We start from the raw sequence: 24,292 nt of genomic DNA on the forward strand, positions 1-24,292 counted from the left end.
ATAGAAAAACATCTGCAATGAGCTCATTGCTAAATAGCTTACTTTTAATTTTTGTACCTAAATACAACAAGGGCTCAAATAAACAAAAAAATACATGTGGCATCTGCTCTATATAAGCTGACTATTCTGAGCTGTTGCAGGGAGAAACAACACATTTCTTTGGGGGATTTTTTTTTGTCTCAATTGGATCTTACCTGATTAATTGTTGCAACAGACTACTAAGTTAATTACTTACTTCCCCAGACAGATGTGTTCAAGATTCATATAGAGTTGTCCCTCACTGATAATTCCTTTCTCTCCGCATAATGGATAAGTGGATTGTGGGTCTCCTTCATCTGCAATTTAGATGTTCTGTGTATCAATTTATGTACACTCAGGGACAGCTTTCCAGAAAAGAACAAGTGACTATAATTCATTAGGATGCTAATTAACTGTAAAGTTGTAATGCATATTTTATATTGCAGGCAGCAAAACTAGCAAAGATGAAGATTCCACCACAAGCACTATTTAAATCAGAGCTTGAAAAATACTCCAAGTTTGATGAAAATGTAAGAATTATGGGGATTTTTTTTTTCCAATTGAAAAATAAGAACTTCAAAACTTACTGAAGTGCCTGACCATTTCCCCAATAGAGTATTTGCTAGTTAATTTTATGTAAGCAGGTTCATGCTCTTAAGTGTTCACTGCATTGTATAACATTGATGTCATGTGTAAGGGTGTATGTAAAAGACATAATTTGCAGGGGGAGCAGTTATTAACATGTCTGTGACTCCTGACCATTCCTATACTGGGCAAGGCTTCTCTGACTTTTGGTATAGAAATCAACTCAAGAATTCCATTGCAGAAACTTTCTGTTGGGAGGCAAAGATTGCACACACACCCTGTCTCCCTCCCCCCCTCCTCACACCCCTAAACCTGACAGATTCAGAGGATCTGTTGGAGATCCGGATCATTTGCATGGAGACTGTGGGCCTCTGCCTGATGGCATGGCTTCACTGGACCATGGTAACGGATTCTCTGCTCCTTGGAGGATGAGAGTTAGAGCTATCTGGGAAAGGTAACTGTATTACCTTTTCCCTGAGTAGCAGCTACAGGGCCATTGGTGAGACAACATATATAGCCCCCCAGTCTTGTTTCCCAACTTAAACCCTTGAGTGCCCTCTGCAGGCAAGCAGGAATGGTGGTGTATAGGCAGCTAGCTGAGTCCACTGACATGTAGAAGTGGGAATAAGTGCACAGATGACCTCTGTGGGAGATGAGGTCTGGGCTGAAACTTAACATGAGTCTCAATGTGATATAGAATATTTTATTGGAATGGTGGTCTTAGCCTCTGTTTCTCTAGAGGTGGGAGACAGGGGAGGGATCACATGAGGATTACCTGTTGTGATCCCTCCCTCTGAGGCATCTGGCATTGGCTACTGTCGACAGACAGGATACTGGGCTAGATGCAGCTTTGGTCTGACCCAGTATGGCCGTTCTTATGTTCTTCTTGCTTTTGCTTTCAGATTTGGGGTTTAATAATAACCTGATATGTCTTGAATAGTGGCTTAAAATTCCTGATTTATACAAGCCCTCTACTACGGTGCTGTTTTCATTCATTTAGAATTTTTATATTAATTATGCTATTTACTCCCTTCTATGAGTAATGCATGAGGTCTGGTGGAAAGATGTAATAAAATCTCGCCACAAAATTATCAGATTGACCAAAGACAAACAAAGTATTTCTTTGAAAATTTCTAATATATTCGTGTTTTTAATATTCCAGGGATTTCCTACCCATGATGCAGAAGGCAAAGAACTCAGCAAAGGACAAGTGAAGAAACTGAAGAAACTTTATGAAGCACAGGAAAAACTTTACAAAGAGTATCTACAAATGGTTCAGAATGGAACTGCTAATTGAGAGCAAAACCAGGACAGTCATCTTTAAAATAAAGACGAGAGCTGGAGCAGTAAAGAGCATATATTGATGCTCGTATTGTGTTTACATGTTCTACTGTGGACAAGCTAAAAATACTCGTTTATGTGGGTTAATATATCAGCTAGTTTAGAATGTCAATAAAATGTTGTTATTAAAAATAAAAAGACCATGTAGGACATTTGTATCACAATCATAGAGGGTGTGTCTAGACTACCTAGTTTTGTCGACAAAAGTGGACTTTTGTCGACAAAACTATACCAGCATCTACACTACTGCTGAGTTCTGTCGACATAACGTCGACAGAACTCAGCAGTTTTGTCGACGCTGGTATACCTCATTTTACGAGGCATAACACCTTCTGTCGACAGAACTCTGTCGACAGAAGGTGTTATTGCCTGTAACATTGCGTCCAGACTACGGAGTTCTGTCGACAAAGCAGCTTGCTTTGTCGACAGAACTCAATGTGTCTGGACGCTCTTTGTCGACGGAAGTTTTGTCGACAGTATCTGTCGACAAAACTTCCGTCGACAAAACGCGGTAGTCTAGACGTACCCAGACTGAACATCTCTCTTTGGGAAGACACTGTTCAGTCAGCAAATCCATGTGTTTCTTGCTCATTTTAACCTCTTTAGGCCCCTGGGTAATTTCTCACGCATGCCAGTCTTTATCCTGTGTAGCTGTGCTTCGGAATAATTAATGTCACAACAAGTAGAACTTACTGATGCCTACAACGAAGCTGATCAATTTGTTCCATAGTAAGAACCATAAGTATTTCTCAGATGATTTCAACAACATTACATAGAGGGGAAGTACCATAAGTAATTCAAATAGGATGCTTCTCTTGCTGTTATTCAAAACCCCAAATATACAAAAATAAGCTAAAAGTTATTTTCATAGAACTGACTGTCACCATCCTCACTTGGTCAAACAGTGCAGTAAGACCAAACAGGAAGGAGCCTATCTCAGCTTGTGACTTCAGTCATGGAGCTAAGTACAGGGACTAATCATCTATTCTAAGCTGTGGGTAGAAAAAGAATGGACAGGAACAGAGATTGGGACAAGGCCCTCCCCTTCACCTCAGAGAAACAAAAGTGCACCAAATAAAAGGATAAAGCAACTTCAACAACCTCTGAGCAAAGGTGGATGCAAGGAAGAAATTGTGAAAGTTACATTTTTCTTTGAGTGCTTATTCATGTGCATTCCAATCAGGTGTGTATGCACATGTGTGCACAGATGCTGGAAGACTGTACCTAGCAGCAATCGTTGGGTCAGCCTAGGGTGCCCCCTGGAGTGGTGCTGATATGGTGCTCAATAAATAGCCTAGCTGACTGAGCCATCAACCTTTCAGTTCCTTCTTACCGTTCGGTAACAGTACTGGAACTTTTCACTCTTGCTTTAGCAAGCACTCCTACGAGTTTTCATCCACAGATACTTAAAGACAGAGAGCAGAGGCTCAGACTCCTCATGGAGGTCGCCTTCAACCCCAGTCTGATCTGGGGCCAGCCAGCACTGTGTACTTGGTGCAGAGCACTCTGGTGCCATCAATGTGGGATCCAGTGCCACGCAGGGACCAGCATCATCATGATACCGATTGTAGGGGTGGTAGATGTAAGTCTATATCCCCAGTTCCACAGAAAAAAACGAAAAAAGGGGAGAAGCCAATCCTCCAGCTCCCAGAGGAAACAATCCACCTCCTCCCAGCATCAATCACAGGCACAGTCTGATAATCCTGGGCTCAGGGACATGTCAATTCCTGTCAGCCGTCACAGCCCAGACTGCCATGACCGGAACATACAGCTCCATTCCACCCTGGAAACCTTTAAGGTGGCTCAGGAACTCATTCAAATGATGGCACCAGACCCAGTAAAAAGGGACCTGGCACTGCTATCATCTTGACAACCAGTGCTATCACATATGCTGTTTCCATTACCAGAGGGGACATCGCCGCTGCACAGAACACATGAGACCATGTCTTACAGGTCTCCAGAGTACCACTGCCCCGTCCAGCACAGCGCCACCTTGGTCATTGGCCTCAGAGATTATCCAACAGAAACTTCTACTGCTCCCACAGCTCCAGCAGCACGAGGTCACAGTCTCGGTGTCACTCGTCAGGGCAGTAGCAGCCAACCTAGAATCCCTAATGGCCCTTCTGGACACTGTGGGCCTATCATCGGGACAAGGGCACTATGCAAGGTGCCAGGTCATGATCGACCTCAGTAGCCTTGGCACCAGAGTTCATGCAAGCCTTCCAGGCCCCCATGGTTTTCTCTCAGACTGTGGTAGCAGGCTCCTCGACAGTCCAATATGTGTCGGTACCACTTTTGGTAGCCATATTTATTTTTGATGGCAGTGGGGTGTGCACATTCTTTGCACAAAACAAAATGTGAAGTTTAGCACTCTGTTTAACAGCTGTCTTTATGGAATGTGGTTTAAAAGGTTTTCTTCTGTCTTCCAATTATTACATTTCTATTCCAGAGAGATGTATGTAATATTTCTGAACACTTTATGTTTAAAAAAAAGCAAAGCTATAGAAAGGTGAGGATAAAAAGTAAGTATTTAATAGTATTCATTTGTATTAGCACATTTTTTAGTTTATTACCCATCCATCTCTCCTAGTTTCCCTAATTCTGTTCTTCTGGTTCTCATTCTATTTTTCTGAGGATTCCTTCAGCATTTTGATCAGTGGCTCCCTCTGTCCTCTTCCCTTTGTTTTGAGTGGCCTTAGCCTCCCTTGTTATTAACTCCTTTGGTTGTTTCCCACAGTACTCCAGATGCTCTCCTCTCAGATATCCGTGCTTCATCTCATCTATCTCCAAAATGCTGCTCATGGTGATCACATTGCTCTCCCAGCACTGTGAAAATAGAATTCGTATTCCTAAATTACCTTAGTTAGGACCGGATCCAAAGTCCATGGAAGTCAGTGAGTGTCTTTCATAGTTTTCCATGGAAATCTGTTCCTTAACTGGCTTCTGGTTCAGAACTTCATCCTATTCAATCTCCCTGTGTAATCTCTCTCTCCCCCACATCTCTACTCATTTTTCCTTACTCTCCTGCTATGCATCCCAGTCCTCTCAGTCCATCACCTTTTATTCTGTTACATTGTTCTTTGTTTCTTGTGCTTGGAACAATCTCATTTTCTCACCTTCCCAGGCTTTCCTTCAAATCCATTTCTTTTAAAACTGCCTCCTGCTTTGTTCACTGCATCAATAAGCCTCAGCCTCACAGCCTCCTGAACTCTGTTTTCCCATGGTCATTCTTGTCTTGGTCATGTCTGTTTTAGGCACAGAACAACCTTTTACACTTTGGAACAGGGCATGTTTTTGACTCTGTAATGCATGAATAAGTTGATGCTCCTGTAGTTTTTATTAAAAATTATAGTTAATGAAACATGCACACAGCTGGCAGCTACTCTTTGCAACATAGCAGTTAAAAGTTTTAGCTTTGATTCATAAGTATTTTAATTTCTAAATAGGAAATACTTTTTCATATTGTGAAGTAGAGGATTTCTTTGCCAAATAAGGATGACATCATTGGACCCTCTTAGTGTGTGTGCGTAAGTGCATCTGTCTTTGTGTCTGTCTGAAAGCCTGGTTGTTTAAAAACTCCTCCCAAACAGTGAGATCTAGGGCCACCAAATTTGGTATACACCTGCTTTTTCTCCTAACTTAAAGCAAGCTCAGGGTTTGATTTTGCCAGGACAACTGGAAACCCTGGGAAAAAAACTGTTTTCCATAACATGCAAAGGGAGGGACTGTTCAGAGGGATGCAATATGAGAGTGGCCACTGCAAGCAGTGAGCCTGCAGGAGACAGCTATTCTGCAGACTGTCCACTGGGGGCAATTGTGCCACCAATGGAGTGGCCAGCAGGGCTGGGGCTCTGCCATCTTGCCTGCCAGCATTACCAATAAGTAGCCTCCCTACCTCAAACCCTCCCCCCTCCCCCTGGCCACAACACTGAGGGGAGAGGTTAAAAAGAAGAAAAAAAACCTGGCAGCCGGGGGAAATCTTGGGAGAGAAAAACGGCCCCTGGTGACTGAGGAAGGAGGCTGGGGGGGGGGGGAAAGTCCTATGGCAGCTGGGACCCCGTACTCTGAGCCCCTCTTCTCTCCCTAACCCTCACTCTTGCACCCCCCCCAACCCTAGCCCTCTGCACTCTGCCCCCCAAACCTCTGCCCTAAATCCTGCACCCCTCACACCATCAGCCCTGTGCTTGAAGGACCCCGGCAATACCAGCTAAGTCTGCTAGTGAAAACGTGTCAAATCACCTTGGTTAGCAAAAACTCATGGAGATAGGTTGCTAGTTTATGCTGTTAGCCCTCTTTGTGTCATGAATTTTGCAATAAATCAAAACTACAAAATAATTCAAAAATCAAGAAGCAACTACGATAAAAAATGGTAACAGTGACATGAACAGCAAGAAAGTGGCAAAAGAGAAGTTTGTTAGCAAACATCAAATGCTTAAAGTAAGATTACAAATATATTGTTTAACCAGGCTTCTCAAAATAAGGTGAACAGAAATGCATAACACAGAATTTATTCCCAGGTAATCAATGGAGGTATCACTTAAGTGGATTCTACTGCAGTTGTTAGTGAAAATGACTCAGAACCAGAAGAGAGAAATCTGGCAGTTGGCTTTGAGATGTTTTTGGTCACCTTTCTCACTCAAAAGGACTAAGCAAATTCTATAGTAACTATTAAAAATGTTATTTATTTATCTAACTGTTTTAAAAATACTGGCACAATAGACGAGTAACACTGTGTTCTCAAAGGTTTAAGAAGAAAATAATAGTCTAGATGCCACTATTTGTGATAATATTTTTAACACTTTATATTGACAGAACTCTTGTTGGTTATCTGAAATAAAACTTTATTCCTGTTCTCTTGCTGTCTGTTCTTCCTAGTAATACTCAGTTTAGAATTATTCTTTTTGTACTTGAATTCTTTTTGTGGTTGAGGCATTTTCACTAACACTGTTAAACACTGCAAATTCTGAACAGATGACTGAGTCTTTAAAGACTCATTGTTTACTTTCAGTCCCGTGTTCCATCTTATATGACATTAACCTAACAGAGCTGGCTCATTAAAGCATATTAACCATTTATTAGCGTGACTCTTGACTTAGTGATAATCAAAGCACACACAAAAATATAAGTAAAATGTTATTTGTTTATTGCTATATCCTGAACAATATTGCTTTCAAAATGTACCCATGTAGCTGATTGGCAGTAACGCTAGCTGCTTTCACATTTGTCCAACCAGAGTATACGTACACTGTATACAAAATCCAAACTTACTGGCTTCTTAGAATTTGGCTTTACTGATAGTTGAAATAAAACAAGACTAGCCTCTGCCTTCTCTCTCAGCTTGGCTGTTGCTAGTGTTTCCCTGTAAGACCACTTTCCCTTCTGCATCTAAGTGCTCCTACCCTCTTATATGCCTGAATTGGATACATCTGTTCCAGTCCTAAAGTACCACTCCTAAGGTGACTCAGCAAAATACCTCTACATGTTTATGCAGGGCCACTCAAAGGAAGGTCCCTGCTTCCCCATGCAGAGTCTTACAATGTGACATGTTACAAAAGTTAGGCAACTGCCAGTACAATAATTCATATATAATGGGGTCTCAGTTAGAGGGAGAGGACTTTAAAAACAAAAACAAACAAAAAAAAGCCCAATGAGATAAAAGTACTTGAAATGTACTAGAGATCTGCAGAAAAGAGTATTACAAATTCTAGCCTTTGTACTTAGGCTGTGGCCAAACATAAAAGCCAATCTAAAATGCAATTTGAAGGAGGGGTAGTAACATTTACAGGAGTAACAGATTTATTGTTAAATACACTCTTGCACAGAAATTAATTTTCCACAAAGAGTGCAATATTAGATAGGGATGTAATAGTATAGTCAATTAACCAATTAACTAAAGCAAAAACATATAGGTTAATGCTATAGACTACACACTTCCCCTCTGCCCCTAGCCAGTAAATTTTTTAGTGGGTTGGCCAGCGGCATGGTTCTGTCCCAGCTTGCACTGAGTCTTAGACCTACTCCCACTATGGCTCTGCATTTAAGGAGTATTAGGAGCCAGGTGGGCAGGCAGCCTGGCTCAATTCTGGCTCACACTGGGTATGGGAGCTCAGACCCCACCCCCGGACAGGGGCTCCTGCCACCCCGTGCTACTGCCTCTGTATCAGAAGCGGCAACATGGGACGACAGGCAGCCGGTCCACAAGAGAAACTGGCTTTTAAAATGGTTCCCCTCGCGGACCCGCTCCCACCTGGCACCTCACGCTGCGGCCTGATACAGACGGAACAGCACGGAGTAGCAAGGGACTCCCTGGGAGTGGGGCTGGATTGCACTGGCTGCCAGCCCCACCCCCAGGGACTATGGAATAGTCAACTAACGACTAAGAATTCATGAGGTATATTGACTATGTAATTAACTGATATTTAACATCCCTAATATTAGAATAAAATCTGAATAATAGCAAGACATATTAAAATAGAAATAAACAGCCTGATTCTGCACTCACTAAAGCTTACATGATAAAAACTTCTGTTGGCTTCTGTGAGAACAAGCTCTGGCCCAAAATCATTTATTTGAAAAATGATTTTAGCAGAGTATTGCAGATACTTCTCTGGGGCTTTTTATTAATAACAGTCATAAAAATTTAGAAGAATCCTAAACATTGCTGAGTCATAAAACAACTGAACAGAAATTTCAAATAGATAGACCTGAACACCTTCTGGGACCTCTGCAGATTTTTTCTGTATAGCATGATATCATTAGAGATTTGCAGGATGTAAGAGAAGCATATGGCCTCATTCTGTTTTTACTTACAGAACTGAGAGTATGTCAAATGACATGAATGGAATTACCCTGGAGTAAAACTAGTGAAAGCGAGAACAGAATTAGGCACATATATTTATCAGTGACTGGAAAGAGATCACTATGGGTGAGCAAGAAGAAAAAGATGTAAGTAACAGCTATACATCCTATTGACTTGGTCAGTGTTAAACTGAATTATCTTTACTGCAGCCTATTAAACCTGTTTGTGTACCAAAGCCTACACACAGTAGTTCAGCTCTTCTAATTTAAATGTCCTCATTAGCCATGTTATCTAACTACAGTATTAATACTTAATGTAACTGTAGTTTCATCAATTATTGCTGTATCTTTAAATCCCTAGAGTAACTGAATTCATCCAAGATACCTATCTAATCAGTAATTATATTATATGGTAAGTGACTCTGGAGATTAATTTCTAAAACCTCAGGTTTAATCAGGAAGATTGCATGAATTAGTTCTTTCTATAAAAGCGCTCAGTCAGAGGGCCACAGATGTTTAAATGTTCACTATTTTTGCCACACACAAAAAGGCTACTATAAACTCTAAATCTATGGTATCCAACCAGTTCTGAAGCAGTAGCCACTATAGTGAACTAACCAGACTCAATCAGCTAATTAGTGCAGGGGCAATGACCTGTTTTAGGTTGGGGGCTGCTGATCCACAGAAAAATCAGTTGAGGACCGCACATCAGTGAGAAGCAAAAAACCAAAAATGCAAGCCTAAGGGAGCTGGGTCTAGGGATGTGAACGACGAGTTGACTAGAGCAGTGTTTCCTAAATGGTGTTGCACAGAACCGCAGGGTTCCGCAAAGTGAAAATAAGGGTTCCACAAGAAAATTTCATTACAATAACATTTTATGATTTTAAAAAAAAAATTGTACACGTTAAATGTGTTTTTTTTTTAAATATGTGCAATTAAACTAAATGTTGATCTTATGACCTTGTTTAGCATTTGTTTATTATCCTTACTTATTTGTGGTCTACTTTTTCAGTTCCATATATAAGACTGTTATTAGGGGTTCCGCAAAATTCTTTCCAGTTTAAAATTGGGAAACACTGGTCCAGAGGCTAGTCAACTAGTCGCTTCCCCCATCCCCGCTGCCTCTAGGGAGTACTTCAAATCAGCAGTGTCAAATGGAGCCTGGGGCCATGTCCCGGGCTCCACATGGCACTGCTGCTTTGAAACACTGCGTGCAGCTCAGGGCTAGCTGGGGTGTCCCCAGGGTGCACATGGCATTTCAAAGGTGCAGTGCCGCATGGAGCCCAGGGTCAGCAAGGGAATCCCCAGCTGACTCCAAGCTCTACGTGGTGCTTCCTCTTTGAAATGCCATGTGCAGCCTGATGCTGGGCTCCCCGAGGCATTTCAAAGGTGCAGCGCCACATGGAGCCCAGGGTCAGTGGAGGAGTCCCCAGATGACTCTGGACTCTACGTTGCTCTTTTTCCTTTGAAGTGTAGCAACAGCAGGGCTGTTGCTACACTTCAAAGGCAGACGCACTCTATCGACTAATTGAATAATCGATGCAAAATGCATTGACTATTCGATTAGTCATTTACTTGAAATTTAACATCCCTAGCTCAGGCTAGCAGATTTTTCTAGCCCTCTGTTCGGGCAGCAAGGGGACTGGAGTGCTAGTATGGGCTTCCCAATGCTGGGTGGGGTGAGAGGCCTGAGTCTTGGGGGCAGATCCAGGCCAGCTGAGGGCTGCATCTGGCCCCTGAGCCTTAGGTTCCCCACCCCTGGTCTATTATGTTGGACACCATGGCTCTAAATTATTCCCATAAAGCCCAAACTGCATTGTTCCGTGTGTTACTTGCAAAACACTGTACAAATGGGAGCCGATTAATTTTCACATCAGAAAAGAATCATACCTGTGTTTACAGAGTGAGAGATGCAGAAAACTTGAGGCCTACATTTTCAAAAGTGACTTGATTTTGGTGCCCAACTTAAAACACCTTAAAGAAGGCTCCTTTTCAGAAACTGGGAATTCAGCTTAGGGTTAGCCCATGCAGGATGTTTTAAGTTGCTTTACCTGCCTTTACTTTTTCTATTTAATTTTTAGACTCAGGTCTTGATCATCAGAGATAATGATCACCAACACCTGCTAGTGGAAGATAGTGGTGTTTGGAGCCTATAAACAGTAGATACAAACTGTTCAAAATTTGACACTCCAAATTAGAGCCCAAAGTCAGACCTTGTGCATTGATTTCCAATATTATTCTCCTTCATTTAATGCTGTGGATCAGTACTTCTGATAGGTATACTCTTAGCCTACATCTACACCGCAGCAGTTTCTTGGAAGAGAAAATGCAAATGGAGTACTCATTTGCAAATCTTGCACTCTCATTTGCATATTCTCTTCCGATCCTTTTTGTGGAAGAGGTTTTTGCGATAAAAAGCCCTGTGTAGATGGGGCCATTTGTCGGAAAAACCCCATTTTATGTAAGATCCCTTATTCTTCAAAAAATGAGGTTTACAGGATCTTGCACAAAACAGTTTTTTTCCGACAAATGGTCCCATCCACACAGGGTTTTTTATCACAAAAACCTCTTCCGCAAAAAGGATCAGAAGAGAATGTGCAACTGAGTACTCCATTTGCATTTCCTCTTCCAAAAAACTGCTGCAGTGTCAACCTAGCATATCAGTGAGTTTTGTATGCTCACACAGGAAGTTTGCAACAACGCCTGCCTTAACCATAATCCTTCCTGTCTAGCTTTATGGTCATACCCATTCAGGTGCTGTAGCAACAGGCTGGTATTTCTTTATATAAAGTCGTCATAACACTTGGCTTAACAGAATAGTGGACAACTAAAATGCATTAAAATTGCACTAAAACGAAGTCCTGTCCGAATTTTATAATGTAGGGCAGGACCATTAGCTGGAGTAAAAACTTATAGGATCAACCTCAGCAGCTGTTAGATGGTAAGGAAATCCTACTGAGTCACTATACTACTTAATTTTTGCTAGCAAGGGCAGCTTCGGACACAGCAGGCCTATAGAAGAGGGGCACCATGCTGTGTATAGGGTGCCCTCTGGGACCGGCATGGGGGCAGCCACTCTCACCTACCATAGACAAGCCAGGGGCTAGGTACGTGCTTGCTCGGATGCATCAGACATCACCTCCTAGCCTGTCAAGTCTGAGGGGCGGGTTCCAGACAGAGGGTCTGGCCACAAACATGGCAGAGGGTGTTAAAAATGGCACGTGGGGGGAGGGATTATTTCTCCGGGGCCCTTCAGGGTCACGTTGTCGGGCTTCTCCCTGCAGCCAGGAGGGACAGGGACGTGCTAGGGCAGGAGTAGCTCCCACATGACCCCAGGGGCTTGAGCAACCCCGGCAAACACCAGCTGCAGCAACAGCGCTCCCGCCCTTTCCTCGCGTATGTCCCTTTAAGGAGCCAGGGGCGAGCGGGTCTCCCCGGGTCTGCGCCCTCCCGCCCTTATTCCCGCCGGGCGCGCCCCTCCTGGCCTCTTTCCTCCCTCCCCCGCCGAGCCGCCCTCGCGCCCGGATTGGCCAAGCGCTGCTCCGCCGGAGTGTCAACATGGCCCGCGTGCGGAGCGGTGGCCGCGGCTCCGGGCGGGCCAATGGAAGGGGGTTTTACTGCGCGCGCTGCCTGAGCGTCGCCCAATGGGAAGCGGCTTTCTTGACGGCGGCGCAGCCCGAGTGAGTCTCCCTGAGAGGAGCTTGAGCGCTGGTGGGGCGTGAGGCGACGCGAGGCCCGGGCAGGTGAGGGCCGGTGGGGCCGGGCCGGGGTCAGCTCCTTGTCCTCACCCGACTGTCGCTGGGTGGGAGGCAGCGAGGCGCGTTAGGCCGGGGTGGCCCCTGCCTGGGAGTGGCTTTGGGGGCCGACTCCTGGGGCTGGGCTGGGGCTGCGGGCGCGGCGTGGGAGGCCCCGCGGGCGTGGGCTGGGCACAGTCCGGAGTAGGCACCGCTGCGCGGAGCAGCCTTGGCTACGTCGGAAAAGTTCCACTTCTCGGGGCGGATGTGGGAGGCGCCTCCGCGATCGTAGGCCTGGGGCGGGATCCCGGGCCCCGCGTGTCTCCGCTCTGACCCCCGGCAGGGACTCGGGGCGCGCCTCCCCCTCCCCACCGCGCCTCCTCCCCCCCTTCGGCCAGCCCCTTTCTTCCCCGAGTGCCCTGAGCGGGGTCAGTCACTGCTACTCTTCTTCCCCCCTTGTCCGCTGCCGCCTCCCGCCAGGCGTGCGGAGCGCGTGCGAGCGTCTCGGTTTGCAGTCGCGTTTGGTGCCTACGGGGCGCTCACAGCGGAAGGACCGGGGGGCCCAGTATAGAGACACTAGTGGAAGAAGAAAACAGCTAAATTACACCAGTCATCTTGACCTACTTGCCCCCAGTAGGAATATGAAGCCGATGTGTTAGTTGCTGCTTACAGAATTGTATATAACAGGCCTGACGTGGAAAGTTTTAACTTTTCTGTGATTTGGTTGATCTACCGAGTGGGGGGCCTTACCAAATTAATGGTTAATTTTGGACAGTTTCATGGTCATAAAATTTTACTTGTCAATGTCATGATTTTATTTATTTAAATTTGAAATATAATGGTGTAGTAATTATGGAGCTCCTGACCCAAAAAGGAGTTGTGAGAAGATGACAAACTTATTATAGGGAGTGGTAATGGTGCTGCTATGCTTTTACATTAGTGCAGGTCATGGCACTGTGTTCAGATCTGGCCGTCTGGAAAATGGCTGTTGCTGGCAGGGAACTCAGCTCTAAATGCAGACGTAAGGATGGCAGGGTATGGTATTACTTAAAAAAAAAAATAGTCTAGCAGCACTTTAAAGACTAACAAAACATGTAGATGTAGCATGAGCTTTTGTGGGCACTACCTACTTCTTCAGATGAATGAAGTTAATAAAGGTCCAGTTCTAAAATAAATAGGGAATACGGGTTTACAGACTTTAGGGAGCACCATCCTTGACACCACTGCACACCTAGTTACAGAACTGTCTTCACCCACAACTTTTTCTGATTTGGAGACGTGTGTCTCAAGTCAGTGGCATAGCTGTGGGCAACTGCATGGTCCCTCAGCATGCCAACATCTTTATGGATGGCCTTGAACAACATTTCCTCAGCTCTTGCCCTCTAGAACCCTTACTCTGCTTATACTACGTTGATGACATCTTTATTGTATGGACCCACAGGAGACAGACCCCTGAATTTTACAGGGATTTCAACAATTTCCACACCACCATCAACCTCAGCCTGGATTAGTCCACACGTGAAATCCACTTCCTTGACACTACAGTACAATTACACGACAAACATATTTCCATCACCTTATACGGAAACCTACCGACCATTACACTTACCTTCATGCCTCTAGTTTCCATCCAAGACATATTTCTCAATCTATTGTTTACAGCCAAGCCCTAAAATGCAACTGGATTTGCTCCAATCCCACAGACGGCGACAAACACTTAAAGGATCTATACAGAGCATTCTTAAAACTGAAATATCCACCCAGAGAAGTGGAAAAAACAGATCAACGGACCCAGAAGAGTACCCAGACATGAACTACTTCAATACAGGCCAAGAGGAGAAAACAAGAGAACACCACTTGCCATCACCTATAGCGCACAACTTAAATCCCTCCAACACATTATCAACAATCTACAACCTATCATGGAAAATGAACCCCTCACTCTCATGGGCCTTGAGGGACAGGCCAATCCTCGCCTACCGACCACCCCCTAACCTCAAACAAATTCTTTCCAGTAAGCATGCAGCACACTTTCTTCATTATCATCCAAGAACCTACCCCTGCAATCAGCCCCTGTGCAAACTTTGTCCTTACATCTACATAAGCAATTTCATCACTGGACCCAACCACATCAGAGGCTCATTTAATTGTGTATCCACTAATGTGATCTATGCTAGCAATGCCCCTCTGCCATGTATATTGGCTAAACTGGACAGTCTCTGCGGGAAAGAATTAATGGATGCAAATCAGATATCCAAAAAGGCAACATACAGAAACCTGTTGAACATTTTAACTTGCCCAAGCTCTCCATAATGGATCTCAGTCACCATGTTGTGTCAGGCCAATTCCACAAGCCAAATACACAGGGAAGGCTTGGAACTTAACTTCATTTACAGGTTTGGGACCTATCACAAAGGTATGAACACAGACATTTCTTGGCTAGCACACTACATTCCACATCCTAATGACTTAAAAAACCAAACAATGGGTATTTAAGAATAATTAGCACCTTCTCTATCACTTTGTGGCATGAACACTCTATTTCTTTCCCCCTTTTTCCTTCTCCCCAACTCTCCATACCCTTTTTATTTTGGAACTGGATCTTTATTAACTCCATTCATCTGAAGAGGTGGTTTGTGCCCACAAAAGCTCATGATACCATCCACATGTTTTGTTAGTCTTTAAGGTTTTGCTAGACTACATGTTGGTTTTTTGGGGTTTTTTTAAGTTTTTTCCAGTTACAGACTAGTACAGCTATCCCTCTGAAGCTTATGGTATGGCATTGTTACCCTTAGTTCTGGGCTGCTGTCTGCAGAGCTGGGCCCTCAGCCACCAGCTGCCACTCTGCTCTGAAGGCAGCATCACAGAAGGGTAGTATTGGTATGGTATTGACACCTTTCTGAGCTGCTGCTGGTAAAACTGGGCACCCTATTCACAATCACCCAGCTTGGCAGGCAATTCAGAAATAAGAGTGGCAATACCATCATCTCCTCTAAAACAACCGTTTGCCCTCCCCTTCCTGCAATGCCCTTTTGTATCAGAATCCCTCAATTTGAGAAACTGGTCTTTTCTGTGAAATCTGTATATTGTATGGTAAAAGTACATATAAGAATAGATTTCACATAAACCATATTTCAGGGTCCTTGATGTGGTTGTGAAAAACATGAATTTGGTAGGGCCCTAGCTATGAGGAATGGCAGCATTCAATCTTTCCGCTTGTTAGATTCAGAATACTAGTATTTAGCAACTTTATCAAAGTACAGGCAGTCCCCGGGTTACGTACAAGATAGGGACTGTAGGTTTGTTCTTAAGTTGAATCTGTATGTAAGTCGGAACTGGCGTCAGCCGCTGCTGAAACTGATCAGTTTCAACCGTGGCTGAATCTGGACGTCAGTTCTGACTTACATACAGATTCAACTTAAGAAACCCAGGCGTCCCCAAGTCAGCTACTGCTGAAACTGATCAGCGGCTGATTCCAGGAAGCCTGGGGCAGAGCAACTCTGCCTCGGGCTTCCTGTAGTCAGCCGCTGGTCAGTTTCAGGAGCGGCTGACTTGGGGATGCCTGGGGCAGAGCAGCTGGGGTGTTGCTGGGTTGCTCCAGTAGCGCGGGTCCTTGGCGCTCCTGGAGCAACCCAGCAGCACCCCAGCTGCTCTGCCCCAGGCGTTCTGATTCAGCCGCTGCTGGTCAGTTTCAGCATCAGAATGCCTGGGGCAGAGCAGCTGGGGTGCTGCCGGGTTGGTCCGGAGCGGCGCTGCAGGACCAACCCGGCAGCCCCCAGCTGCTCTACCCCAGGGGTAGGCAAGAAAAGCCTGGTCTGCTGGGGGGGGGGGCACTTGCTGCACCCCCTCCCCCAGCAGACCAGGGAGACAGAGGTGGTGGGACGCCCAAGTCCTCCATGGCTTTGCTCCGTCTCCCTGGTCTGCTGACCTGGGAGACCCGGAGCAAAGCCGCAGAGCACGCGGGCAGCGGGACAGTCCAGGCGCGCCGCAGCTGTCCCACTGCTGACATGATCCAAGGCTTTGCTCCCCATCTCCCTGGTCTGCTGGTCAGACCAGGGAGACGGGGAGCAAAGCTGCGGAGCACGCCCGCAGTGGGACAGCCCAAGCGCGCCCAGGCTGTCCCGCTGCGGGAGTGCTCCAAGGCTTTGCTCCCCGTCTCCCTGCAGACCAGGGAGACGGGGAGCAGCTTTTCTCGCCCCGGAGGACGGGGGCGGCCGACCGCGGCGCATCTGGGCGTCCCGCCGCTCCCGTCCTCCGGGGCGAGAAAAGCCCCATTTGTAACTGCAGATCCGACACAAGTCGGCTCCGCGTAACTCGGGGACCGCCTGTAGTGTCTAAGTGCCAAGCAGGAGAAGGGGCTTATTGAGATAGTTGCTGTACAAATAGTAGGTGGTCCCTGATAATAAAAGAGTTTATGGTCTAATTCGGCAAGATATGCATGCACATGGGACACAAGCAGAGTAGTGGCATTAGACACAGTAATTGTGCTGTTTGTTTATATTCTTTTTGAGGTTGCGTGTTTTAAGGATGGGAAGCCGTAACTGGTTACCTGGTAAGCATTGCCTTACTGGCATGCTTACTGAGGTAACTGGTGCTGGAGCAGCCCACCTACCCACGGAGTGGTGTGCTCTGCCGGGCTGGGTATACAGGCTGATTAAACATAGTTTAACTAGTTAACATTTTTAATGGGTTTTACAGCCCTAACATGTTTGCTTAGGAACGGATAAGTACAGTACATGGAAAGAAGAGAGAAGGGAAGGGAGGGAATTGGATGGGAGAAGATGGTAAGAAATTAGGCAGGTGTGAGGTGAGGTGTAGGAGACAAGACTGTGAGAATGGACTGTTAGAAGGGTTGGAACAGCCAATCAGCAAACATATCAAGTCATAACTACAGAAAGTTCTCTAAGTGTGCAAAGGTCCAAAGGTATGTTTTGGCTTTTTGACTACTTCTGCCCCTACTGGTTGAAGTCTCTGGGGCTGACTCTTTTTTATAGCCCACAAGGTGAGGTGGGAGAGGGGAAGCTACACTGGGTTCTAGTGCACCTGGAGTGGGAGGATTCCTGCTCCACAACTCTAGATCTAGGGCAGTGATGAGTAACCTTAGGCTAGTGAGTGGGACGTGAGAGTGGCCTTCCTTCATTTCAGTGGGCCCCAAGATTGTCATTTCCAGGACAGTCTTCCAGTATAGGGTAGTTTTGCTAAATGTGTTTTTGTACTTAGATTTTGCAAGCTTTTCTGACTGAACTAGATATATAAAGGGGCAACTGGTTTCCTGGTAAGCATTGACTTACCAGGGTGCTTACTGGCATAACCGGTTGACTGGTGTCTGGCCTGGCTGGAGTGGCCTGCCTGCACATGGCATGAGGGGCTGCTCCGTCCGGGCTCATTGCACCACAGGCAGGAGCTGCTTTAGCTGCCCTCTGCCCACGACACAGCAGGCAGTTTAACCAGTTAACATCTTAAATTGAATGTTACATCCCTAGACTGAATTGTAGTAGCACTTTGATTAGATGGGGATGGAATGCGTGGTGCTCACCGTCAATATTGTGTGCAATCAGCACAGATCTTGCTTCACATGCTCTTGCTTTACGTTCATATCACTTTAGTAATACTGGTTGGGGGGAAAAAAAAAAGGAACGGAAACCAGTGGAATTTGGCAACTCTGTGATTGGCACCAGTAAACTCAATTTCTTGTGACATTCAGTCTTGTAAAATGGTGCTTCCTGATGTTAAACTTGCATGGATGGCCTTTTTCGATGCTGCATCCATTACAAGTGATTCAAACCCTCCCCTCTGGGACTGAACCTTTATTGTTGGGACTATGCTGAATGAGACCCTTCCCTATCCCCCAAGGCTACGTCTACACTGGCCCCTCTTCCGGAAGGGGCATGTAAATTTCAGCAGTCGTCGTAGGGAAATCCACGGGGGATTTAAATATCCCCCGCGGCATTTAAATAAAAATGTCCGCCGCTTTTTTCCGGCTTTTAAAAAAGCCGGAAAAGAGCGTCTAGACTGGCCCCGATCCTCCGGAAAAAGTGCCCTTTTCCGGAGGGTCTTATTCCTACTTCAAAGTAGGAATAAGAGCCTCCGGAAAAGGGCACTTTTTCCGGAGGATCGGGGCCAGTCTAGACGCTCTTTTCCGGCTTTTTTAAAAGCCGGAAAAAAGCGGCGGACATTTTTATTTAAATGCCGCGGGGGATATTTAAATCCCCCGCGGATTTCCCTACGACGACTAGTGAAATTTACATGCTCCTTCCGGAAAAGGGGCCAGTGTAGACGTAGCCCAACTGTTTCCAGTCCTATTCTGCTTCAACTAACTTGTATGGTATCTGGTTTGCATCAGACAGACTTTGATGGCAGAATGTTTCCCATTACTGGTGAGGTGGGTTTTTTTTGTTTTGTTTTTGGTTTTGTTTGTTCTTTTACTATTCAGTCACTAATGGCTTAATCTATATATATGTGTGTATGTGCGTTTATCTGTGCTCCATTTGTGAGTCTGTCCATTTGTTTGTCTGCAAGTCCATTCAAGAACTTCTAAACAGTAAGAGCTAGGACCACCAAATTTGGTATGGAGCTTCCTGTTATCATAATTTAAACCAAGGTCAGAGTTTGGCTGTGCCAGGAAAATGGGGAGTGCCTGGAATGGTACTCTTTACATAACAACATGGAAAGGGAGGGGACTGATCAGAGGACAGCAGTACTGCTAAGTGACCACGGGGCAGCTGCACCAGCAAGAGAGTAGCCATCTGGGGGCAGAACTTCACTTTATTGTCTGCTGGCCACCAGACTGGGTGAGTGATCCTCTGCCCCAAAGAGTGCTTGGAGGGGGAGCACCTCTTGGGCCACCCTGCTACCATGAGAGGTCCTCCCCCAAAGAGACTAGGGCCAGGAATGGCAGCCTGCTCTCCCCCCTCCCCCCCCCCAGAGGAAACCTTCCCTCCCCACTCCAGAGGAGAGGCTGGGAACCACTCCCTTCCTGACCAACTGCAGGCAGGGACAGGGCACTGGAGTCCTGGGCTGGCCCTGAGAGCTCCCCCCTCCCCTGCCCCCCACATCAGATGCAGGGAGGGGGAACCGCTAGAGATTGGGGAATGCCCCTAGAGGGCACACTCTCTTATTATTACACTAGTCTAGTGAGACAGAAAAACTGCAAATATTGTCTACCAACAAGCTCTATCTAATGTTTGAATTGCTTTCCTTTTATTAATTCAAACTTCTTTTTCCTTCATTTTGAAAAATACAGCAATTTGCATGAAGCATATACACTTTCCTTTTATTTTCCAAACAAACCCAAACTCTGGGTACATCTGCTAGTTTGAAGATAATGGTTTGCTCGAGCAAACCATGACCATAATTTGTCTTACAATGCTTATTGGTGCTGATGCCAATGAAATAAGTCTCTTGATTCTCAGCTCCAATATTTGAGGTGCAAAAGTTACAAAACTATAAACTGAGCTTGCTTATCATGGAAATAATTATGGCAGTAAACATGAAGACTCATGATAACACTTAATTTCTCATCAAAAAGCACTCTGGTTGTGAGTTGCATTTTAAAAGAAGCTGGCTCTTTCTTATTGACCTTCCAGAACATTTTTTATTATTTGTTTCTGACACCAAAGACATTAGTAGGGAATTCCGTGATCTGTGGGGAGAACTTGTTTTAAAAGTTGTCCTGTGCTCATCTTTAGTGTACTCTGATTGGAAGAGCTCTGTTTGAGACTTCCTTCAATAAATATTGAAATGCTTGGGTAAAGTTCCAGAAGACTAGAGTAAAGCTAATGTGTCTGATTTTTAAAAAGGTAAACAGGGTGACGTGGGTAATTATAGATCGATCAGTCTGCTGTTGATCTCTAGGAAGATGATGGTGAAGCTGAATATAAAACTGAGTTAATGAAGAATTAGCAGAAGGCAAAGTAATTTAATGGCAACGTTAACATTCACAGTTACATGCAGGCTACTGAAACATGTGGGAACCTGGTTTAAAAGCTGTCTTCCTGCATGCGCTGGACCCTGGGGACTCAGCTTTCCTGTGTGTAACTGCTGAAATTTTCAGTGGTTACACGGTTACTTAATGGAACACATTTTAACATCACTAGTTGCCAGTGTAGCACTGGCCAACAGAGCTACTGCAATGCATAGACATGGGAATCTAAAGTAGAAATAAAGAGGTCATTTTATGTCTTTTTGGCACTTCTACAACTGCTGCTGGAATGCCATATTCAGCTCTGGTGCTTGCACTACAAGAAGGAAGTTAATAAACTGGAGAGAATTCAGAGAAGAGCCCTGAGAATGATTCATAGGTTAGAAATTACCTTATAGTGACCAGGCTTTCAAATCTATCTATTTAGCCTAAGAAAGAGACAATTAAGGGGCTATTTGGTAGTAGTCTGTGAATATCAATACAGAAAATAAATCTTTAATTATGGATTCTTCAGTCTAGCATTGTGGTTCTCAAACTGTGGATTGGGGTCATGACCCACTGTGGGACGTCATTTTGGTGGGACTGGTATTTGAGCTGCTGGGGCCTGGAGCTGAAGCCCAAAGGCTTGAGCCCTGGGTGGTGGGCCTTAGGTTACAGATCCCCCACATGGGGCTGAAATGAAACCCTTGGGTTTTGGCTGTGGAAACCTCCCTTGACCGCCTGGGGCATTGGGACTTGAGCAAACTCAGGATTCAGTCCTGCCAGCTGGGGTCATACAGTTATTTTTGTTATCAGAAGGGAATTGCAGTGCAATGAAATTTGAGAACCACTGAAAGCCAAGAAAGGTATAACATAATACCATGTCCAGAATTTGAAACTAGATCAGTTCAGAATGGAAATAAGATTTTTTTAACAATGATGATAACCAATCATTGGAACAATTTACCAAGGAAAGTGGTGGGTTTTCCATCACAAACAATTGTTAAATCATGATTGAAAGTTTTTCTAAAAATATGCCAGAGCATCATGGTGGCCTGGAGGAAAATATTTAGCGGGCTGTATTTTGCCCATCCCTGGATGAGAACAACTGTTCATAAATTTACATTCAGATGTGAGGCTCTGTCATTGTAGTCCTTTGAAAATGTACAGTCCATGAGATCCTGCTTACGGCTATTAGTATATTGAGTGTTTCTTGGTGTTTCCTGTAATTATTACTAGGTTTTAATCAGATTTTGATAATTTTATATCTGAACAGTATTTTGTCCTCTAAACATTTTTTTTTTTAATTTGTAGGTGGGTACAAGAATACAGATGGCAGATAACAGGTAAGTGAGAATGCTCTCAAAATCTGTTCTAAATGGAGATGTTAAATATCAATTAATTAACTAATTGAATTATCAATGGGGCTTCCATCAAGCATTTGATTAGTCAATAAGGACTAGCATGTGATCCTCCTTTGAAATGTACAAGAGCCTGAGCAGGGGCTTGTGTACATTTCAAAGATTGAAACACCGCATGGCGCCATGGAGCTAGAGCTGGGGGGAACTGGCTTTCAAGCTGGCTACCCTTGGCGCGCGCACGCACACACACACCCCTTCCATCTGTTGCTGCCTCTTGTGATTGAGGCAGCAAGGGGGGGAAGTGACTAGCCAACTAATATGTCGACTCTCTAATAAGCTTTTGCTTATCAGATAGTCGACTAGTTGATTAATTGCTTATATTCCTAGTTCTAAACACAAATAGTTTGCAGCTCACCAGTATCTTAGTGAGTGGCTCTCATGAAGCTTGGATAATCAAAAATAGAGGTTAGCTAGAACATAATGCAAAAAAGAACAATGAATCGATGCATGAGGAAGTTAAGACTGTTTAATTTGTTAAAAGTAACTGCCTTTACTGTAATTCTATTGTAGCATATATATAACCTGAAAGTGGATGTAGTCATGTAGCTGGAGTTGCATAGCTAACCTAACTGGAGTCAGTGTACCTTAAGTTGAGTTACTGCAGGGGACTGATGGGAGAAACTCTTCAGTTGACTTACCTTACTCTTCTTGTTTTGGTACAGTAACAGAGTTGACAGAAGAGTGATCTGCAGTCGATTAGGTGGGTCTTACCTAGACCTAAATTGACTGACAGTTAATGGGTCTCAGAACATGGTTCTGGGCTGTAATCTAGATGTAAACTCAGAAAAAAATCCCTTTTGATTTTGAGGTCTTACAGGAATAGAGAAACAATCTCAGCTTCGTGGCCCTGTGTTACTAGATTTGCCCAAGACTCTGGGGTATGCTCATTTATTAGGGTTACTTTTATGGCACTTGGGGGAGGTTAACAATTCTATCAGGGTATGTCTAGACTTCATGCCTCTGGCGACAGAGGCATGTAGATTAGACTACCTGGCATAGGAAAAGGAAGTGGTGATTTAAATAATTGCTGCTTCATTAAAATGTAAATGGCTGCCACGCTGAGCAAATCAGCTGTTTGTTGGCTCAGCGCAGTAGTCTGGATGCTCCGCGGTCGACATCAAAGGCATTTGTTGACCTCCCAGGCATACCTGGGAGACAATGTCGCCAGAGGCATGTAGTCTAGACGTACCCTCAGTGTGCTGCTTGCACTTGCTTGGGCTCTCATATGGAGCTGAATCACCCTGCTGCCAATTTCCCCTCCCACTGGAGCTCTCCTGCAGGAACTAAGTTCTTCAGGAAGGGGTTTTTCCCACCTTAACAATACACACACAGACATTCACACCCACTAACTGAGCACCTCTGAGAGGACTGGGTAATCATCAATCACAAGCTGACCCCTCATATGTCCCAGACTCAGCTGGCTGGGTTTAACAGCAGTGCCACACTGCACCCTCATGTGCCTTTGGACTCCGTGAGCTGGATTTAACAGCACTTTAAGCTGCCATCCTCATATGCCCCCAGGTTTAGCACCTCCCTATTCCCATTTTCATACCACAGTTATTCGCTGGTAAACCACACGATGAGCAAACCACATAGGATTCTGAGCACTACAGGGATCTTTAGCTTGGGTACAAGAAGCGTTGTTGCAGAGTGAATGGGGAAGCCAAAACAACACCTCTTGAGGAAGAGTGAATGAAAGAGAGAGAAGTAACCAGCTTAATAATGAACGTTATTTATTTCTGGTTAGTGAGGTATGTATGTATGCATGCATGCATGCATATACACAAAACAGTAACAATATTCAATCTAACAGTTTAGATCGGGCAGAGTCAGGAGGCTGTGCTGGGGGGGGGGGAAGGAAAGGGGGCGAGAGAGAGACCTCACTACTCTGTGGAGCTTGTGCTGATCAGGGGACCAGATGGTGATGGGAGCTGGGGGTCCAGAAGGCAGGAAACAAGCAGAGGCACCAACCTGATCATATGGGAGATGAAGAAGTCTCAGTGGAACTGATGCAGTTTAAATTGAGGTATCAGAATAGTTTTTCTTGGACAAGGGTAGGAGTTTTTATAGGGACAGGACAATAGTTCTAAGAAAACACTGGATTTGTTTATGGATAAATAGAGGCGAGACAATGGAGACTGATCACACCTGGTTTTGGGTGATGTTCCTTGGAGGAGCTCACAATGCAACTAGGCAGTTTCAGTATTTTGGATGTCAATAGGCTCCATTACTAGAATTGGTCTGAAGCAGTGGTCCCCAACCTTTTGGGGCTGCTGTGCGCCCGGGAGGCGGGGCCGCGACCCCGGGGCAGGGGCCGGCACCGGCATGTGCCGCGACCCCGGGGCAGGGGCCGCCCATGCCCCAAGTGCCCAGGGCCGGCTCCATGCATATGCCATGCGCACAGGGGCGGAGCCAGCCTAGATTATTCGACGGGTGAACAAAATCGCCTGGCGGGTGCTATGGTGCCGGCGGGCACCACGTTGGGGACCACTGGT

General features: G+C 45.1%; 2 protein-coding genes across 7 annotated transcripts in view; both read left to right on the plus strand.

Annotated features, from left to right (window-relative positions):
• Window positions 1-6,796, plus strand: part of CARS1 (cysteinyl-tRNA synthetase 1) — a 56,472-nt gene extending 49,676 nt beyond the window's left edge. For all 4 annotated transcript variants that reach the window (XM_006134900.5, XM_006134899.5, XM_025190597.3 and 1 more), the window contains 2 exons: window positions 465-548; window positions 1,766-6,796. In XM_006134900.5, the coding sequence (XP_006134962.3) occupies window positions 465-548; window positions 1,766-1,900 (219 nt within the window). In that variant the 3' untranslated portion in view covers window positions 1,901-6,796. The remainder of the gene's footprint in view (window positions 1-464; window positions 549-1,765) is intronic.
• A 5,563-nt stretch (window positions 6,797-12,359) lies between these two features.
• The window catches only part of NAP1L4 (nucleosome assembly protein 1 like 4), a 71,571-nt gene continuing 59,638 nt past the window's right edge, over window positions 12,360-24,292 (plus strand). Inside the window, exons 1-2 of one of the 3 annotated variants that reach the window (XM_075928138.2) lie at window positions 12,360-12,485; window positions 21,691-21,722. In XM_075928138.2, coding sequence (XP_075784253.2) covers window positions 21,709-21,722 — 14 coding nt within the window. In that variant the 5' untranslated portion in view covers window positions 12,360-12,485; window positions 21,691-21,708. Of the gene's footprint in view, window positions 12,486-13,945; window positions 14,893-21,690; window positions 21,723-24,292 lie in introns of those variants that run through there. The other 2 variants (XM_075928139.2, XM_089778667.1) reach the window with 2 other exon arrangements.

Source organism: Pelodiscus sinensis, chromosome 5 (assembly GCF_052426305.1).
Source record: "Pelodiscus sinensis isolate ZL-2025 chromosome 5, ASM5242630v1, whole genome shotgun sequence".
Taxonomy (NCBI): Eukaryota; Metazoa; Chordata; order Testudines; family Trionychidae; genus Pelodiscus; species Pelodiscus sinensis.